The sequence below is a fragment of the Dermacentor variabilis genome, chromosome 5, assembly GCF_050947875.1.
Source record: "Dermacentor variabilis isolate Ectoservices chromosome 5, ASM5094787v1, whole genome shotgun sequence".
NCBI classification, from domain to species: domain Eukaryota; kingdom Metazoa; phylum Arthropoda; class Arachnida; order Ixodida; family Ixodidae; genus Dermacentor; species Dermacentor variabilis.
In genome coordinates, this window is record NC_134572.1 from 138,167,885 (window position 1) to 138,185,474 (window position 17,590).

The 17,590-nt window shown below is 47.4% G+C and overlaps 1 protein-coding gene across 4 annotated transcripts in view; it reads left to right on the forward strand.

Moving 5' to 3' along the window:
* The first annotated feature begins 7,425 nt into the window (after nucleotides 1-7,425).
* The window catches only part of LOC142583193 (roundabout homolog 1-like), a 194,747-nt gene continuing 184,582 nt past the window's right edge, over nucleotides 7,426-17,590 (forward strand). For all 4 annotated transcript variants that reach the window (XM_075693548.1, XM_075693549.1, XM_075693551.1 and 1 more), the window contains exon 1: nucleotides 7,426-7,580. In XM_075693548.1, coding sequence (XP_075549663.1) covers nucleotides 7,463-7,580 — 118 coding nt within the window. In that variant the 5' untranslated portion in view covers nucleotides 7,426-7,462. The remainder of the gene's footprint in view (nucleotides 7,581-17,590) is intronic.

Below are 17,590 nucleotides of genomic sequence, written 5' to 3' on the forward strand. Positions count from 1 at the left end.
CAATAAAAAAAAAGAAAGAAAGGAAAGGCGTTTCTTTCTAAGCAAAGACTGAAGAGAAGGAAACGAAGGGAAGAAATACGTTGGGGAGACCAGGGTGCCACCTCGAAGAAAACGTGTTTCCGCCATGCTTCCGCTCTAGGCGCCGGGACAAGTTGTTGCAACTCGCCTTCTCAGTCGCCGCCCGCATCGCCACAGGGGTTCGCGGGCAGTCCGCCCAATTTGCTGGACAGCTGCGGCCAAGATCGTTGCCGCAGCCTAGACTCCGCACAAAGCGTGAGCCGCGATGCAGGCGACGGCGCTGCTGAAAACGAGAAGAGTCGGGGCAGCAGAGAACGGGAGAAAATTGGGGAGTGTAAAAACAGAAAAAGAAAGAAAAAGATCGGCGTCCAGCACTTCAGCAAAACACATTCGGTCTTGCGCAGCAGCTTGAACGACACCCCAGGGCTATCCAACTGAGAAAAAAAATTGACTTAAGAAAAAAAACCGCAGTAATTAAAAAGGGAAAGAGAGAAAAAGAAGGAAGACACAGAAGAGAACGGGGATCGGCACAAAGGTCGGAGACGAGAAGGGCGGGCTTGCCTAGAAAGCAAACGCGAAGAAATGAAAGAGCATGCCGCGGGGTTCGGGTCGTCCCCTATCAACGGCTCCGGCGGCACTAAAACATAGCACTGCTTTCGTGGTCTTTCACTTTCTGTCGCGGCTTCGTGGGCCCAGTGCGTGCGAACTCGGAGCCCTTCTGCTGGAGGACCGAGAATGGTGGATGACGCTTGTGCTACAGACAATAAATACGCCCCGGGAGCAGACAGAGAGAGAGACACTAGACACTGGCAAGAGGCAAACATGCTAAAGCCATAAAACGAGGAGGACGACCGATCCTGTCGAGCACGCGGTCGGAGAACGGCATTCACGAGCGAGCAAGATGTGGGTGGCTTCCACAGTGGTGCAGAAGACGACACGAGAGAGAAAGGAAGCGAAGACGCCAACAGGCAACCGTGCCGGGCATCAGACAACGGGAGAGGTTGAGAGGGAGAGAAAGGTCGTCCTTTCTCTCCGAAACGTCCGTGACCCGTCTGGTTTTTGTCGCTCGGGAGCTGCGAGAACAAAGTCACGGAGCAGGAAAGCGAGCCATATAGATACCGGGATGGGTGTCACCAGCGGCAGCGCCGGCGAGAAGAGCGGAAGACGGCGAAAAATAAAACAAAATATGTGTGGCATAGCGTGAGAACAACCGTGGACTTTGTGTGATTCCGCTATCGGTCTAAACGATGCACAAGGGCATGGCGATGCACATTTAGAGGGCGGCAATGCATAACTACGTTAAGCGTGACGAAAAAAACAGTGGCGCGAGAGAAGAGCGAATTGCGAAGTGGTTTAATGTAACCTTTAGAACGCTAACAGTGCAAATAAATAAATAAATAAATAAATAAATAAATGCGTTCTCTTTTATTTCCCAGTTTTTCTGCGTGGTTTTAATTCTGAGCATTATGTATTATAACCACCCCAGTAGCAAGCTTCTGGAAAGTGATTTCGTTAATACTTAAACGTACAATACATGGACGAGCTGGCGACTGAGTTTTCTCGTCAGCGTTTGCTACTCAGGTACTTTATTCTTGCGTGTATGTGTGGGGGGGGAGGGGGGGGGGAAGCGTGCGCGCGCGCGTGCGTGCGTGCGTATGACATTCATCACAGTGAAGCATCAGTTCGTAATTCGTGCTCGTATTTAGCTTGCGTTTCTTCGGGCAAAATTATACACCGAAGCATATGTGGCAACCTTTGTGATTAAAATGTCCGGTCTGCTCAATTTTCGAGGGGGCATTAACACCGCAAGTATTCAGTCGCGCCGCAACAGCAAGCGGTGGTGGTCTAGCGAACGGGGTAAGCGATTTAGCACGTACCTCGTTGGGTTTGCAGCTCATACATAATCGCGTTTTCTGTCATGCTCGTTCTTGTCGCACGCTCAAATTCTGAGATATCCACTTTATCATTCGGTTTGGTGGATTGCGGCAGGATGACAAAGGCACAGTATTCGCCTGCCGGTGTGGCATACTCTGTGTTGTTACGGGCTTTTAGAAAATGCGTCAAGGCACATCTAAAATATGCGTACACTTGCGTCAGTTATAAGTATACCAGGGTGTATTTCGCTGTTTGTATCTTCAAGTGCTAAGGATGAAACCAACGTGACACGTCAAAGGACATTTGAATGCACTTTTGCGTTTCACACAGCCTTATTGTGCGCATCTTTATGCTTGTGACAAAGCGACTGAAAGTGACTTTTACGTACATCAGCAAGAAAGTGCGAACACGGAGAGCGGCATAAGCAACGATCTAAATGTATGTTGTGTTAGCGTAAATTCTGAGCCGCTATATGTGCGAAGCACAGTACACCAATGCATGCTCCACTATCCTGGCTGCCGAGAAACATGTATGAAGAAGGCTATATTTTACATGAGGGTGGACTGGCAACAAATATAGACTTCTACAGCGCAAAATTGAATCAATCTTACATCGCGTTTTAATGAAGCCAGCTTCTGTCAGAATCCAGTGGTTATTATCTGAACGCCCAACATAAGTTTGTAAAGTTTCTTAAGCTTGTTTACTTGCATTTGATGGGTCCAGAATCAAAACCTCCAAGGTGCCCAAAACTTCTACTGTGCCGGTCAATAAAAGCAGACACAGTGCAACTACGTACGTTTTCAGGCAGCGCTTTCTAATTATAAACGATGCTTGGGTATTTTTAAGAAACCAGCACAGCCATCAATCTTTACGTGGTATAGAACGGTTGATGCGCCTCCTGAGAAGTAGAACAACATTCTCTTCGGCAAGGATAAACAGAGAGTGGCACTTCCTTAATGATACTTCCAGAATCAAGCGGATGCGTGTTTCTCAAGGCCCTTCCGAATGATGAATTGACTGCTTTAGTTCCGCTCAGCTGTCTCATCCGCTGATGGATTACAGGGTAATGTGCCGTCTGCGTTTCCTCAAGCTTCCGTCCCCTTGCGACATACGGAGCACTTTTATATTGACTTTATCGCAATCTATGCAATACGACAATAATTTTAGCGTGTGTGACGTAAAATGGAAAGTAAATGAAGTATATGATCAACAGTGCTGTAGAAACGAGATGAAGAAGTGCAACATCCTGCTAAACAGCGTGCGTTCACCCATTCCTGCGTAAAAAAATGAAGATGTTGATAAAACAACAATGTTTATCCTTCTTTTTTAGTAATAATACAGGCGTGCAGGCACTGAACAACAGAGCTACTCCGGTTACATCAACTTAGAATTGGTTATATTTAAAAAGGAAGAACGAAAGCATCAACTTAACAAAAGCATTATTTGCACACCGCAATTTCGCACACCATCAATAAAACAAGTACAAAAACTACCATTAAAAATTAAAGATAAAGACAGGAATAGGTTCGCACGGTAAGACAGATACTAATACGAGGTAAACGAAGGTCATTGAACTGGAGGGTAACAGTAATAGCTACAATCAATCAATCAATTTGTTAATGTGCCCAGGAGCCACTTGCTGATCCTAGTTTTTGCGCACGCAAGAATTCGTATAGTATACATACAAATCCGGTCAGGTACCCATATACGTCAAAGTACCTGGCTGGGTACAAGAAATGGGTTCATTCGGGCAAAGCAGCCGTGGTCTATCCAGGGTAGGAATAGGCAGGCACTAGAAAGATATGACACAAAATCAGTATGTAAACAAGCGTTGGTGACGCCAGACTGATATGTCTACATCTATTAAACAAAAACAAAGAAGTAGACATATCGTACGATTACGGTTTATAATTTATAACATATCTTAACATAACAATATATAATATATAACATACAAAGCGAACAATATTATTTCAGGAAATAGATTAGGACATACTTTCGGCTGCAGTTTGGAAAGTGGCATGCCAATTTCACCTGAATGTTTGTCGTGGGCCAGCAAAGTCCTGGCCAAATGATCCTTTGGACACCAGAAGTAGATTAATGAAAAGGTTGTTTTAGCGGTATTGAATTGCTGAGGTTATCTAATACTTCTGTACAATCAATGAGACCATTTACAAGCTTCAATACGGAAATTAGGTCATCTTTGGTGCTCGGCAGTCTATGCCTTCTAGACCAAGCATGGGCTGAGAGGGAGGCTCTTTTTCGTGGCCTACCGGCGAGGAGCACTGATGTCGCCGCATTCATACTTCTACTACTACTACTCGGCCCATGGCCTGACACTGCAATTTCAATGCGTGCAACAAAAGTATTGTTGAAGTTTCTGCAGGACACCAAGCTCGACGAGCGGCTCTAGCGAGACAACTGTCTCATGTACATAAGCACTCACCACTTCTCTTATCATCATCATCCATCCCAATACTTTCACTCCCCTTCGCTCATCCCCACTGCAGACAGTGCAGAGTAGCAGACTAGAGCGCACTAGCTCAGGTCGACCTCTCTGTCTTTCCTATCAATAAATTCTATTCATTCATTACTACTACTACTACTACTACTACTACTACTGCTACAACAACAACAACAACAACAACAACAACAACAACAACAACAATAATAATAATAATAATAATAATAATAATAATAATAATAATAATAATAATAATAATAAGAGCTTATGTGTGGAATAGCATGACAGACGTTACCTACAAAAGCACATTGACCACTTGCCGCAGCGATGAGGTAACCTCTGCATTCTCTCGCTTAAGTCCAAAACGTAATGCCACTGCGGAAAAAACCTAAAAACTTCTGTATCCGACACAGCAACCTTGTTGCATGTCGATGTCATAATAATTCCCATTGTCAAGTTCCAGTTTCAATGTTCATGAATCCGCGTTTTCTCAGCCATTCTCATTCATATTTTCTCGTGATGAATAAGCAATAGTAGAAGTTCTTCAGAACTAATGCTTTAGTGCAGCTGCCAGAGAACACATACGTTACCCACTCGTCAGGTGCAAAGCAATTTTCATTGACAACGTGTTGCAAACTTCTTTATGGGTTTCTTGGCTACCTGACGTGGGCAAAGGCGATTTTCAGAAAGGGAATTAAAATCACCTCCGTAAATCGGCACCGTTGCAAAATAAATGCTAAATAATTATTCTTTTTCTAAAATCACAAGTGCTATTGAATTGAAATTCTACGAGCCCGCTAAGACGTCCTGTAGCCCATTCAGGGCTCTAAATATTCCGGAAAGGTGCTCCCTTAAAGTTATATTACTGCACTTCAGTTGAACTTAAAGTTCAGGTTTAAACACAAGACGAACGGGGGCATGTGTGCACATACTAAAGATGTGTCCCATGATCGGTTTGGCCAGCTTGTAGTCAGCCGTTTTAGTTTTTACATCGAAGCTGTACGTGGCTAGGTTTGCGCGCATGTTTGTTGTCTGTGAACAAAAACTATCATCATCAATGGCTCATACCCCTCTAAATTCATTCTCCTTTAAACAAGCAAAAAATGCAGTGGCTCATTGTCCCGAAAGATAGGGGCTACAAGCACTCAGCAAAGTGAAACGAACAGTGCTTAAATTCTTTGTAATCACGCATACAACATACAGAACAGCATATCGAAAACTGTTATTATCAGTGGCTCATACCCACTTGAGCAATGGCTCATACCCCCGTAAGCAAGCAAAAAATGCAATGGCTCATAATCCCGTAAGGTTCATGGTTACTCACTTTGCGTGAATTAGCTGCGATGACACTACCTCTGTTGTCGTTGTCGGTGATCTCAATGTGGATGTGTCGGTACTGAAAAGGGAGCGGTTTACGCGTTCCGTGCTGCATACGTATGTCTTGCGATGCCGCACAGATCCGGCCCAACCGACCACCCAGCGGCGTACGCGCATCGATTTGACATTATCAAAGAATGTGATTGCAGTTGCGAGTGAAACAATGACCACCGATCAAGATAATAAATGATTCTGCGTACCTTTCGTCCCGATTACCAATCTTTAAGACAATAAATGAGTTAGTACCTTTGTTAAAGAGTATGTGTCACTTCCGTGTCGTGTGATAAACAGCTACGCTGGTCAACCACCTTCCCAGAGTGGAATGGCTCACGATTTTTTGTAGCTGTAATTCGGTTCTCTAGGTCGCTGTACTCGCAGCTATCTTGAGGTCCGTGATGAGTCGTCCTAATAGTCTTTTTTCTGTACTTGGATGAGCAGCATGACGGTGCGCTATCACGTGGTTTAGCGCAGTTATTAACTTGGCTCTTCCACAATAATTTAATAAACCGTTTCTAAGTGATCCAACTCCACGCACCTGGCACGTATGTTATCTGGGACCAAATTATAAAGTGTTTTGTACGCAACAGCAGTTCTTGGAAGCAGTTCTTGAGTTCATGCTTCTGTCATCCTGTCTCGACTTCACGACGATCATTTTCTGTTCCGTGGCTTGTGGCACGACCCTTATCTTATCTTGAAGTTTGTTTGCTATACTAGAAGGTTCGACCCCGTAGGTTTGCTCTGACGGAATACGCTGGACATGTATTCTGCAAGTTGCAATTTCTGACTTCCCATCGACTGCCATATGCGCTCAAACAGTGAGTCTACCACTTTAAACAAACCTTGCAAACGTTCCTTCAGAAAATGTAGAATTCTTGGACTCTCGTCTTTTCCGACGAGATGCCCCAGTTACTTCAATATCACTGACGTTCTTATTGTGCTCTTGTTTGTTTTTTTCTTTTGTTTTTATTTTCACCATTCGAACTCCATGAAAGACTAGTAGTTGTCACGCGCCTTCGTGGTGTTTCGGCGATGCTATGTTCTCTTAATCTTCTTGCTTTTTCCCCTTCCGGAACCCAGTGCACAGCATCCAACCATACAGTCACTCCGGTTCACCTTGCTTCCTTTCAACTCTTGTTTTCTCTCTCTCTCTCGCAGACAATCCCGTAGTGTTATCGCATCTTCTTCCACCGATCCGAAGGAGCGGACCCGCGCTCCCGGGCATCTCCGCTCCCAAACAACGCCGGCCGCCGCGCCCCTCGGTGGGGGCGCTGGCGTCGCGGCTGCGCCGGCAGCCAACGAGCGACCCCGCTCTCGCCCCGCTCTGCTCTTCGGCGCGGGCAGCGGCGCTTTTGTATCGCGCAGAGAAGGCGTCTCCGCGGACGCGTCAGGGCGCCCCGACGCAGCTTGTGTGCACGACGCTTCGCTCCTCGATTCGACTTCCCTTTCCGCGTGGTGTTGACCTGCGCCGAAAAAAAAAAAAAAAGTGTGCGCCGCGCTTTGGCTTGCCGTGCCTCGCGAGCGAGTGTTTCCCCAAGCGGCCAAGACGACGACGGTGCTGTTTCGCGCCCCGTTGACGAGCCTAGCGAGAAGAACGCGACCGGCACGCGTCCGCTGGACCACGGCGCGTCTCCTCCGGAGAAGCGGTGCGCAGCCGCGCGCTCGTGAAGAAAGGAAATCGGCGGTGCTCGGCGGTGCTACGGGTTGCGACCGTAGCATGATAGCCGAGCGATGGCACGCCAGCGTGATCGCCGCCAGTGGTTCCTCAATCTGTGGATAACGGCCTGTCGGATTACCGCCACCTTTCTCCTCGCCCTCGTCGTCTGCAGTGCGGACGCCGCGGATGCAGGTGAGTTGCGCGAACGCAAGCCTGTCTCTTCCTTTCTCTCTTCGTAATTCCTTTTGGCAAGTCCCAGTGAATGCGTCACTGACACTTCTAAAGGAAGAATAGCGGCTCGGACGTGTCGAGGCACGCGCGCGGCAGTTTGATCGGAAAATGTCGTGCGTTCGAACGAATTTGCTTTGCGTTGCATTGCACAATCCGTGTTGGTGTTGTTCCTCTAGTAATACTTAGGCGAGAATGTCGTAGCCCGCGGGGGCAATTCTTCCCCAAGGGCGAGTTCTGAAGCCGTTAGTGCTGCGGGTAGATGTGTGAAATGCGAAAAGCAGCCTCGCTTGCCGAAAGTTGCTAGGGCTCTTGGTTCGCGATTCTCGTCCCCGTGCGACTATGGAGAGGCTGTCAGCCGTTTTGTGTATCGAGTCCATGTGTTTATCTCCCCACGGAGCAGCAGTCCGAGTGCACTGCTTTCCGGAAGGTCCACCCTAGAGAGATGGACAGAGACGAGCAATATTGGAGTTTAAGAAGGGGCCGTGAAATGTTTAAGAAAACTGAAAACAAGACAAGTTCTTGCTTTGATTTTATTAAGCGCAGCTGAAAGTTACCTCACTTATTAACAAACTTAGATTGCGGAAAGCAGCAACCGACTCATAAGAAACTCATTATTACCGCAACGAACGTTCATGATCGTAAGCATTTAACTCTTCCGTCGGAAACTCAACATTGGTCCTTTAAGAACTCTTTTCTTTTTATTTGTTGGTTCATGCCGTTTGCCACTGGTCCGAGAATACTGGTATAAGCCAACTTACAGGGAGAGATTAATTATGTAGTGAAACCAGTCACGTCGATGAGTCGTTCATGGTACGGACTATTACGAGGTGCTGAAATGCTGGTGAAAGCCATGCGTCGTAAAATACTAGCACTTTGCGTGAGAAGCAGAGCAGGAACGTGCATTAAAATGATACATAATATTACGTAGCGCATGTGGAAAACACGGCATCCGCTCAGCCGAACGTTGAGAGCACGCATGATTCTTAACAGCGCCAACTGGTATATACGCGGCCATTAGTGCTGTACGACAAGAACATGTGTTCGAAGTGGCTTAGACTACAGCGCCTGTCCGCCTATAACCCATCGCGAGCGTCTGCCAGCGTGGCAAGGGCTATTTGCGATGCGCGTTAATAAGTCCTAATTGTCACCTTTACGCGCTGAAAGAGCATATATTCGCTAGCATAGGGCTGCCTCGATGTCCGACGCGCAGAATTTTCCTTTCGTATCGCGCGTTCCCTTCGTATTTTCTTTCTTTCTTTCTTTTTCATTAACAGCATTATATCCTGATTTAGTGTACGTCAGTTTCGAAAAGCTCTTTCGCGGCCAATAACATGTACATGTATATCTCAGTGAGCGGATGTTAGATTAAGAACTTCTAGGTTTTTGTATCCTCAACGAACTTACTCGCGTCGATAGCCCACCGTTGTGGGAGAACGTTATTTTAGATCCTCGGCAAGACGTCAAATCTAGTCTTCAGGCCGTCCAGGCCTTACTTGACTTTTTAAAAAGTTAAGCAAGACCTCTTTTTTCCCCTCTTCCACTTCCCCCAACACTGTATAGCTGGCTAGAGGAATGTCCCTCAGGCCGACCTCTCTGCATTTCGTATTATTAAAATTTTCTCTCTCTCTCTCTAACTTTCTAGACAGCTGGCAAACGCCGTCGCTTTCTGTTATCTCGGTCGTTCAAAGGTACGTGGATGCGTAAAACTGTTTCTCGCACTGCTCACAAAGACCGAAGCAACAGCGTCAACTAATCCATTTGCGCTGTCATTTGCGCTGGATTCGCGGTGCATGGACTGCTATATCTACTTTACCGTTTGCGTGTCCAGTCCTGTGATTCCATGTTCTACCAGCCTCGGTACTATTTTAAGGACGCTCGTAACGAGTGCTCATAACGAATTCCTCGTTATAATATTGCGAGACCATGAATTTATTAGAATCTTATTAAAGGACATAATATTGCCGCCCCGCATTCTAGCTATCTGGAAAAAAAACACTATGATGGCGTACAGACCGATGGTACAAGCGAATAAGTACATACACGCATGCGCAGATAAGTACTATCCTAAATGTCAGAGCAGAGTGGTTATGATGACTTAGCTCTGTCAGTAGTATCGAGTGCTCTAGGCTTTCTTTCTTTCCCAACGTTATATACCACTAGCCGTTGTGGACTCACAATGAGGCGTCATACTTCGTGCGTATACATAGACAACGCCACTCCGAGTAAAACGACCGCAAGCACCTAGACAAGCGCAAAGGTCAGCTGACACGACTTCTATACTTCTAACAACTGTCCATAGTGCGTGACACGCAAGACGAATGGATTATGAACGTTTAAGACGCGTGGCCGACTCCGCGTCCAATTCGCGTACCCGTTTTCTCAAGCAGTATACGAGGCCGTGGTAAAGCCGTTTGCTCGCGCACACGCACGCTCACAACGAAAAAAAAAAAAGCATGGGACAAACGCGACGCACGGCTCCTTTCTTTTTTTACGTCAACACGGGCGCGTGCCACTTCAGGCCGCGAGCGACAGGCTCGTCCCACCAACAATCGTACAACGCGGCGGCGTTCCGCAAACAGCAGCGCCGTTGACTTTGCGCGCGCGGAGGGAGGCGACACAGCGACCCCCCCCCCCCCCCCCCCGCCCACCCTTGCAGTAATCAAGTAACGTCGGGCTTGCTGACCTGCGGCAACGACGAAGATTGGGGACGACGTCTTCCTTTTGTGAGGCGCGGCTGCCGCCGCCGACTTCGGGTCGAGTGTTTACCTCCGAGCGGCCGCCGAACGATCCGGCCAACGCGCGGCCTCCGCGCGTTACCAAGCATCGATGTCGCCCGGAGGTCGCAAAGGGCGCAGCTGCCCGAGAGTGAATCACAATCGGGGGAAGAAAAGGGAGCGGTGGGGGCGAGGGAGGGCTACACGACGTGCCGCGGCAGCAGCACCACCCGGGCGCCGACACCCATAACCCCCGACTCGGGCCGTTGACTTCTTCCTCGGTCGCGCGCCTTGCAAAAAGCGGGCCCACCGCCGCGATGAGGAGAAGGCGGCCACAATGGTCCGTCCGCCCTCCACCAACACCATTGTGTCCCGTGCGCGAAGTGGGAAAGGATGCGGGTGCCCGCTTGTCTGTGTGTGTCTATAGACACCAGCCTGTTGCTGCCTTTGTCCGCTGCGGTGCCACAGGCAACCTCGATTCTTCCCGCACGCTTTCTGCTCGCGCTTTTGGCGTCGGAGAATCCATCGATTTCTCGATGGATTCTCGACTCGAGCTTTCTTTCCTCGGCATTCCTCGAAATTAAGTTTCCGTTCTCCGTGAGTTCTGTTTTCAGCGAGCAGTGCTTTTCTAGGATGCCTTGCTTCCTCAGAAGCACCTGACTTCGCAATCGCAAAATTATACGTCTACTTGTTGGTAAATGTTAGCCGGAATTCGGCAGTGGCTTCACGATCGCTTCACTGATATTATACGGTCGCCGCTGCCTTTTCGTACGTACGTTGCACTTTTGCTTATGCGTGGAGCTCTCTGGCCGCAAACTCTTGCTTCCAAAGAAAGAGCCAAGTTAAGTAAACAAAATCTGTACATCGCTCGCATACGAAACATTCGCCCTGTCACTCTGTATGTCGATCAGCGCTACAACTTTCCTCCAAGACGCCCGTACCTTGCCATATAAACATCTGGCAGTATTTATTTTACCCTGTAAAGCAACTCGTTTGTCATGGCGCCCCCTTTTCATGTTCACGTTTCAAACACCCAAGACCCTTAATGCGCACGGTGCCGTTTATCTTTCCGCCTCGCTTGGCACGCGCAGTGACTTGCGCTAAAATTGCTTTAGCTGGCCCACAACAATAGCGAGCTTTAGTTTAGGGCACGCAAGCGGCTTCGAACACCAGTGCGCTAAAGCATTGGCACTTCAGCGGGCTGGATGTGTGTGTGCGTGTGTGTGTGTGTGTGCGTGCGTGCGTGCGTGTGTGTGTGTGTGTGTGTGTGTGTGTGTGTGTGTGTGTGTGTGTGTGTGCGCGCGCGTGTGTGTGTGTGTGTGTGTGTGTGTGTGCGCGTGCGTGCGTGTGTGCGTGCGCGCGCGTGTATGTGTGTGTGTGTGTGTGTGTGTGTGTGTGTGTGTGTGTGTGTGTGTGTGTGTGTGTGTGTGTGTGTGTGTGTGTGTGTGTGTGTGTGTGTGCGTGTGCAAACATGTGCGATATCATATGAATGCGCCGACTGCGTCTTCGTACTATATCTGTTACACTTTAGCGTCCGTTCCATCCGTTACACTCTTTGGACTGGTCGAGCTCCCACTCGCGAACTTTATGCGTCTGGCATGGAACTCAAGTATGCAGAAACAACTACATAACTTGGGTACATGCATGGCCGGTTGCCCCGATAATCACGACGCGCCCCCATCCCGCTCCCGTGTATAGGGTAGCAAACCGGTTAAGCTAAACTGGTTAACCTTCCTGCCTTTCCTTCTCCACTTTTTCCTTCCTTCCTTCCTTCCTTCCTTCCTTCCTTCCTTCCTTGAACGCAGAAGTTGTTTCTTGCAAGACACAGTCCCCGTGGCAAGCCGACATAACTCTGTTGAAACGGGGCCGTTTCAATTCGCTTCCGAGTGCATGCTTGACAAATGACGTGCTTCCCGCACAGCCTCGCATGCTCTAACTGGATAGAGCATCAAGAAGTCCTCCTAGCGAGCTAAACTAACTTATAGCCTTGTCAGAAGCAGTCTAGACAAGCGCACATACGAACATAGACACTTTGTCAAGCCCGACGAACATAGGCTAGGCGATGAACAAACAACCAGGAAATGTGCAAGGCCGAGAAGTTTTGTTAAAACGGCGTGAGAAATTGAACAAATATATATATATATATATATATATATATATATATATATATATATATATATATATATATATATATATATATATATAGAGAGAGAGAGAGAGAGAGAGAGAGAGAGAGAAAGCTGAGCAACTTCTACATCTCCCAATGAACGTAGGAACCTTTGTACAATGATCTTCCGTGGAGCCAGCGTCTGTAGTTGCTCGGCTTCATGACATTTCAGAGCGATTTACGGGCAAGCGTATGCGTAACCAGTCCTTCTGAACACCTTATCCAATTTACTGACCCGAACAATAATTATCGCCGTAGAAACCACAGAGGAGACTTGTTGACCCTTTCAGGAGGGAACACGTCAGCGCGCTAGGCGAAAACTTGCAAAATAGACGAGCGACATGACGAGATCGTCCTGCGCCTTTTCTTTCTTTTTTCTTTTTTTTTTCGTGCAGGTCTGAAGGCGACTAGAGCTCCTGTGTTGATTCGCGGCTCTTGCAAATTATGTGCTTTATTTCTTGCTTGTTGTAGATAACATCAGATGGCGTGAACAGCAGTTGAAAAGCGTAATTTTTTGTCTTAGTAAACTTCCGCTTTCTGGCAGAAATTTTTTTCATGGTCTCAATTGCGTTATGTGATCATCAGAATCGTTTGCCTGTGATGTCGGACGAATAGAATAACTTTTGTGCACGGCGCCCAAGTTTGTTATAGTGTAAAAACAGTTTCTTTCGCTAGTAAAATTTACTTTTCTCACAGAAATGTTTCGCATGGTCTTGCTTGGTATGTTCATTTCAATTATTTGCACACATAAAAACTAATCCGTTTCTTTGGAAGAATTTTTTTTTTTTTTACCGTCGTCCCTTAAAGGGTTAAAACGCAGTGTCTGGTTCACTCGAGACCCGTGCTGTGTTCCATTTGTCGAAATCGTGGATTAGCATGGAGTCGATGCTGGTTTGTGAATGCGGACCTCGAAAAAATTAAGAAAAAGATCGCTGCTCCTATCGCCGGTTGCTTTTCGCTCAGCCAACCGCGCTTTTTTTTTTCAGGTCACGTCGTTTCTTCGCAAGCTGAGCGTTGGGCTGAATGTAAGCGTTCCCGGGTGACTGATTGCGCGAGCCACAATGGAAGCGGCGAACGCCCGAGCCTTTTCAATGCGAGGCGGGGCTGGACACTCGCAACACGCGCGTGCCGGTTCCTGTCACGAAACACTTGCTGCTCCGCACGCGCACACACCGACTCCATGACACTGTTTCGTTGAAACCGCGCGGCTTTTCGATTGCTTCGACTCGCATCGCTTATTCCGGCTCGCAAAACGTACGCTGTAGCGGGCGATGTTATTAACGAATCACTCGAGCCAGTCACGCAACTCATGTAGGGTCACGCTGCAGATAGAGATAGATAGAGATAGAGATCAGGAGAGTGATATTCGGGCGTTGCTTATATTTGTTGCGTCCATAAGTTCGGTTTAGCTGAGTTTTCGGAAACGTGGATAAATTCTTGCTCGTCTGCACCCCGAAACAATTCACACTGTTCCGTTTACAATGGGACTCCTGACAGATGCGCCGTGACAAGCGCGCGTCGAAAATTCGGGAAGGTAACAAGGTATACGATAAAGGTGGTTTGTATTGATCAACTGTTAATGCTATATACTGATTATATTACCAGATGCCGCAGTATCCTATTACAATTACTGAATATCTGTATTGGTGTAGAAGTGCACACTACGATATCCCAGCGAACTTGTTTGTATTCATGCCGACGACACTATTGTAATTCCAGTGTTTGTTTCGAAGTCTAGTTTGTTTCTAGTCCAGTTTCCGTCTAGCATTACAAGCATATTTATAGTCGGAAATCACTGTAGACTTCGTTTTGGCCTTCCGATGAATTAAATGAACGGAAATTAATGATGACAGCCAACAAAATGTCACGATGCCGCCAGTTCGGAAAAGCCACGTGTCATGTGTAAAGGAATCGCTGACGCCTGCAGTCTTTTAACGGGTGCCCGCGACGCTGCAGTATTAAAAAAATAATAATAATAAAAAATCACGTTTATCGCGAGGCTTCCAGGCTGCCTTCTTTATTGCCAGATGTGTGTGCCTTTGAACACGGGCAAAGCGCATCCAACGCTGCTTGACCTCGTTCTGCGAGGCTGTGTCTCGTTCGGTCTGAATATCGGCATACACGACCGAAGGCACAGCTGCTGCTGAGTCAGAAGAAGGAAAAAAAAGGGTGACCCGCTTTGTTCAGTTTCGACCACTTGTGTTCGTCACAACTGCGCGCGACCCCGTAACAAAGGCCGTTTCCCTTGCCTGCAAAGCCAATCGAACACCTTTGACTGCCGTCATTGACCAGCGTTATGTTGTCATCAGAAGTTCGCAGAACGACGGTTGCGAGGAATTTGTCTTTTCTTTTTTTTCAAATTTTTCATTTCACGCTCATTGGCATTGCAACCTTTCAAGCGTAGCAAAATGTTGGCTGGACAAGGCACTCGCAAGATAGAATCCCACGCTATGAATTCCGGGCTTCGCGAAAGTCGAGCTTTCTCGCAGACACCGCGCAATGTTACTTGTAATGTTACATTATATTACATTGCTGCTTGCAGTGTGAGTGAGCCTATTTCTTTCCCTATAACCTTTCCAGAATGTTTTCCCGAACAGGTAAAGTATCCATTTTTCGCTAGTCACACTGTACATTGATTACACGTATACGGGTGTCGTTTTAGACTATGCAGATTTCATTTTTAATCTCCTGTGGCACAGTACACAATTCTATAGACCTTCGGCTAGAATGCTCGAAGAGCCAGATATTGCTTGTGCGACGAATCGAAATGAATAACCGACTAATTAAAAAAATCACAAAAGTTGGCTTATCACATTACGACAGATTAGCAATTTACGAATTGCAGCCGGGTGAGTTCGCCAGGTGTATCCACTTCGGGAACAAATTCTCAGGATGACACCGCTTTCGAGTTGTTTGTTCATTTCTAAAGTGTTCGAGGAAATGTACTTGCTGTCCGGTTATCTCTGGACTTCAGTGCACAAGGATATTGGACCGTGGCTCACGTAGTTACGCACAGATATTTCGATACTTAATTGTGCTCTTACAACACCATTTGTGGCCGTTGTAGCCGTGTAGCTGGACAAGCAGTACAGGCGTGCGAGGCATTGGTTAGTTGGTTCAACGGGGCTTTGGCGGGAGAACAGCGGAGAAAACAAACGCAGACGAAAAAATAACTCGCACGACAAAACGCCGACTAACAACGAGGCTTTCATTGTGATGACGACAGCAACTAGCATTAGCAACTGTGCTTACAAGTGGCCTTCCTGCCACACTAGCTTAGTGACTATGCAGCCGCGGCGGCGGCATTTGACCAAAGACGAAATGTAAAAAAAAAAAAAAACGAACGTGTATTCAGATTTAGGCGCACGTTAAAGGACACGAGGGGTAAAAATTAATCCGTTATCCCGTACTACGGAGGGTCTCCTTATTATTGGATGGTTTTGCGCGTGAACGTCATTTGTTGTTGTTGTTGTTGTTGTTGTTGTTGTTGTTGTTGTTGTTGTTGTTGTTGTTGTTGTTAAATGTAACTGTGGCCAGAAACAAGGCAGCAATATGGCCCTTCAATGCGGCTTCGCGTGTGGATGTGCTTCGGACTTTGTCGCGTGCAAGCTTATATCATGATAGATGAAGAGAGAATGACGGAAGGAACGGCAGAGAGGTTAGCTACACTTCGTCCAATTTTCTACCTTACACGTGGGGAGGGGACAGTGAAAGAGATAAATTATTTGTTCAAAGATAAAATATTTGTTGTTCTTTTGTTAAGCATTCTTCCCACTTAATTTTATCATCCGGCTTGCTTTTACGACGATGTGCTCTAGCTTTCATGTGCTGGTTGTTAATTATATATTCCTTCCTCTCATCGCAATAAAGCCCCTCCAGATGTTAGCCAGTGCGTTGCGGCGATCCAGTGTTCTCTCTTTCTCCTTGTTTTAATTTTCTGCGTTCTTTTATGTCATTACAAAACAAACATAAGCTGTAAGATTTAGAGCGCGCTGGAGTCCCTCGAAAAAAAAAAGAAGATTGACAAGAAAACAACACAAAACGCTAAAACACGCTTCCGTAGCGGACCCGTATTAGCACCTAGAGGTTGTCGGTCGCCCCGAGAAAAAGCATAAGCTTTATGATTGCTTCGTAAGAAACAAGTTAAGAGCGCGGCCTAGGGCTCTCTTTAGTGTAAACAAAGAGGAGCGACCGGACATGGGTTTTTTTGAAAATTGTCGTTTCTCTCTCTCTCTCTCTCTTAACTCTCTATCTTTTCTTTCTCTCTATAGAATTACAAGCGTCCGTATAATCACAGTCGGAACAGATGGCGATGAGCCCGAAAAGAACACCGCCTATTCACGAGGTCACCGTGCTCGTCGCGGTGCGTATACAGTCATACGCGTCGCAGCAGCCGATCCGCCACGCGACAAGAGAGAATCGCCTCCGCTCATTCCCCGCGCACGTGTAAACACTGCTGGCGGCGAGCGAGCGCCTGCACGCGGCGTGCAGCGCGCCACCCGCGTCGTCGCGTGACGCTCGGGGCCCGTTTTGTTTCGATAATAAAGCGAGCCGTTCTAAGTTATGGCAGGCGATCGGCAGAACGCGCGAGCGCGTCTCTGTCGGCAGCTCTGTTTCGCTGCCAAAGCATACACGCCACCATGGACGATCGTCTGCGTTTATGGACACGCGAGCGCGGGACGAAGCCGTTTGGACACGCAGACTCGTGTGTCTTTGGCGCGTTTCGGCAATGTTTGCGCGCGCAGAAAACGCGCGAGTTCTTTTTTTTTTTCTTGCTGTTTATCGCAGGGTTTTCGTTCTTTCGCGTCTGTTTCGCTGAGATTGCGAGGTGGGCCGCTTCTAAGACTGGATGAGTGGTTGGAGATGAAATTTTACGCTCGAATTGGGAGAGGAGAACGCGCATCATGGCTTCGACGATAGTGTAGCGCAGTGCAAACGTTGTAACACGAGCGTTTGCTCTGTGCCTCTCCGCCGAAAATACTGAATGTTCAGGGCCCCCCAGAATTAGCGCGAGGGCTTTATTAGTGCGATAACGCACAAGGTAACTTATAATTTCAACAGAGTCCAGCATGTTCTTTTTGCGTTTCCAG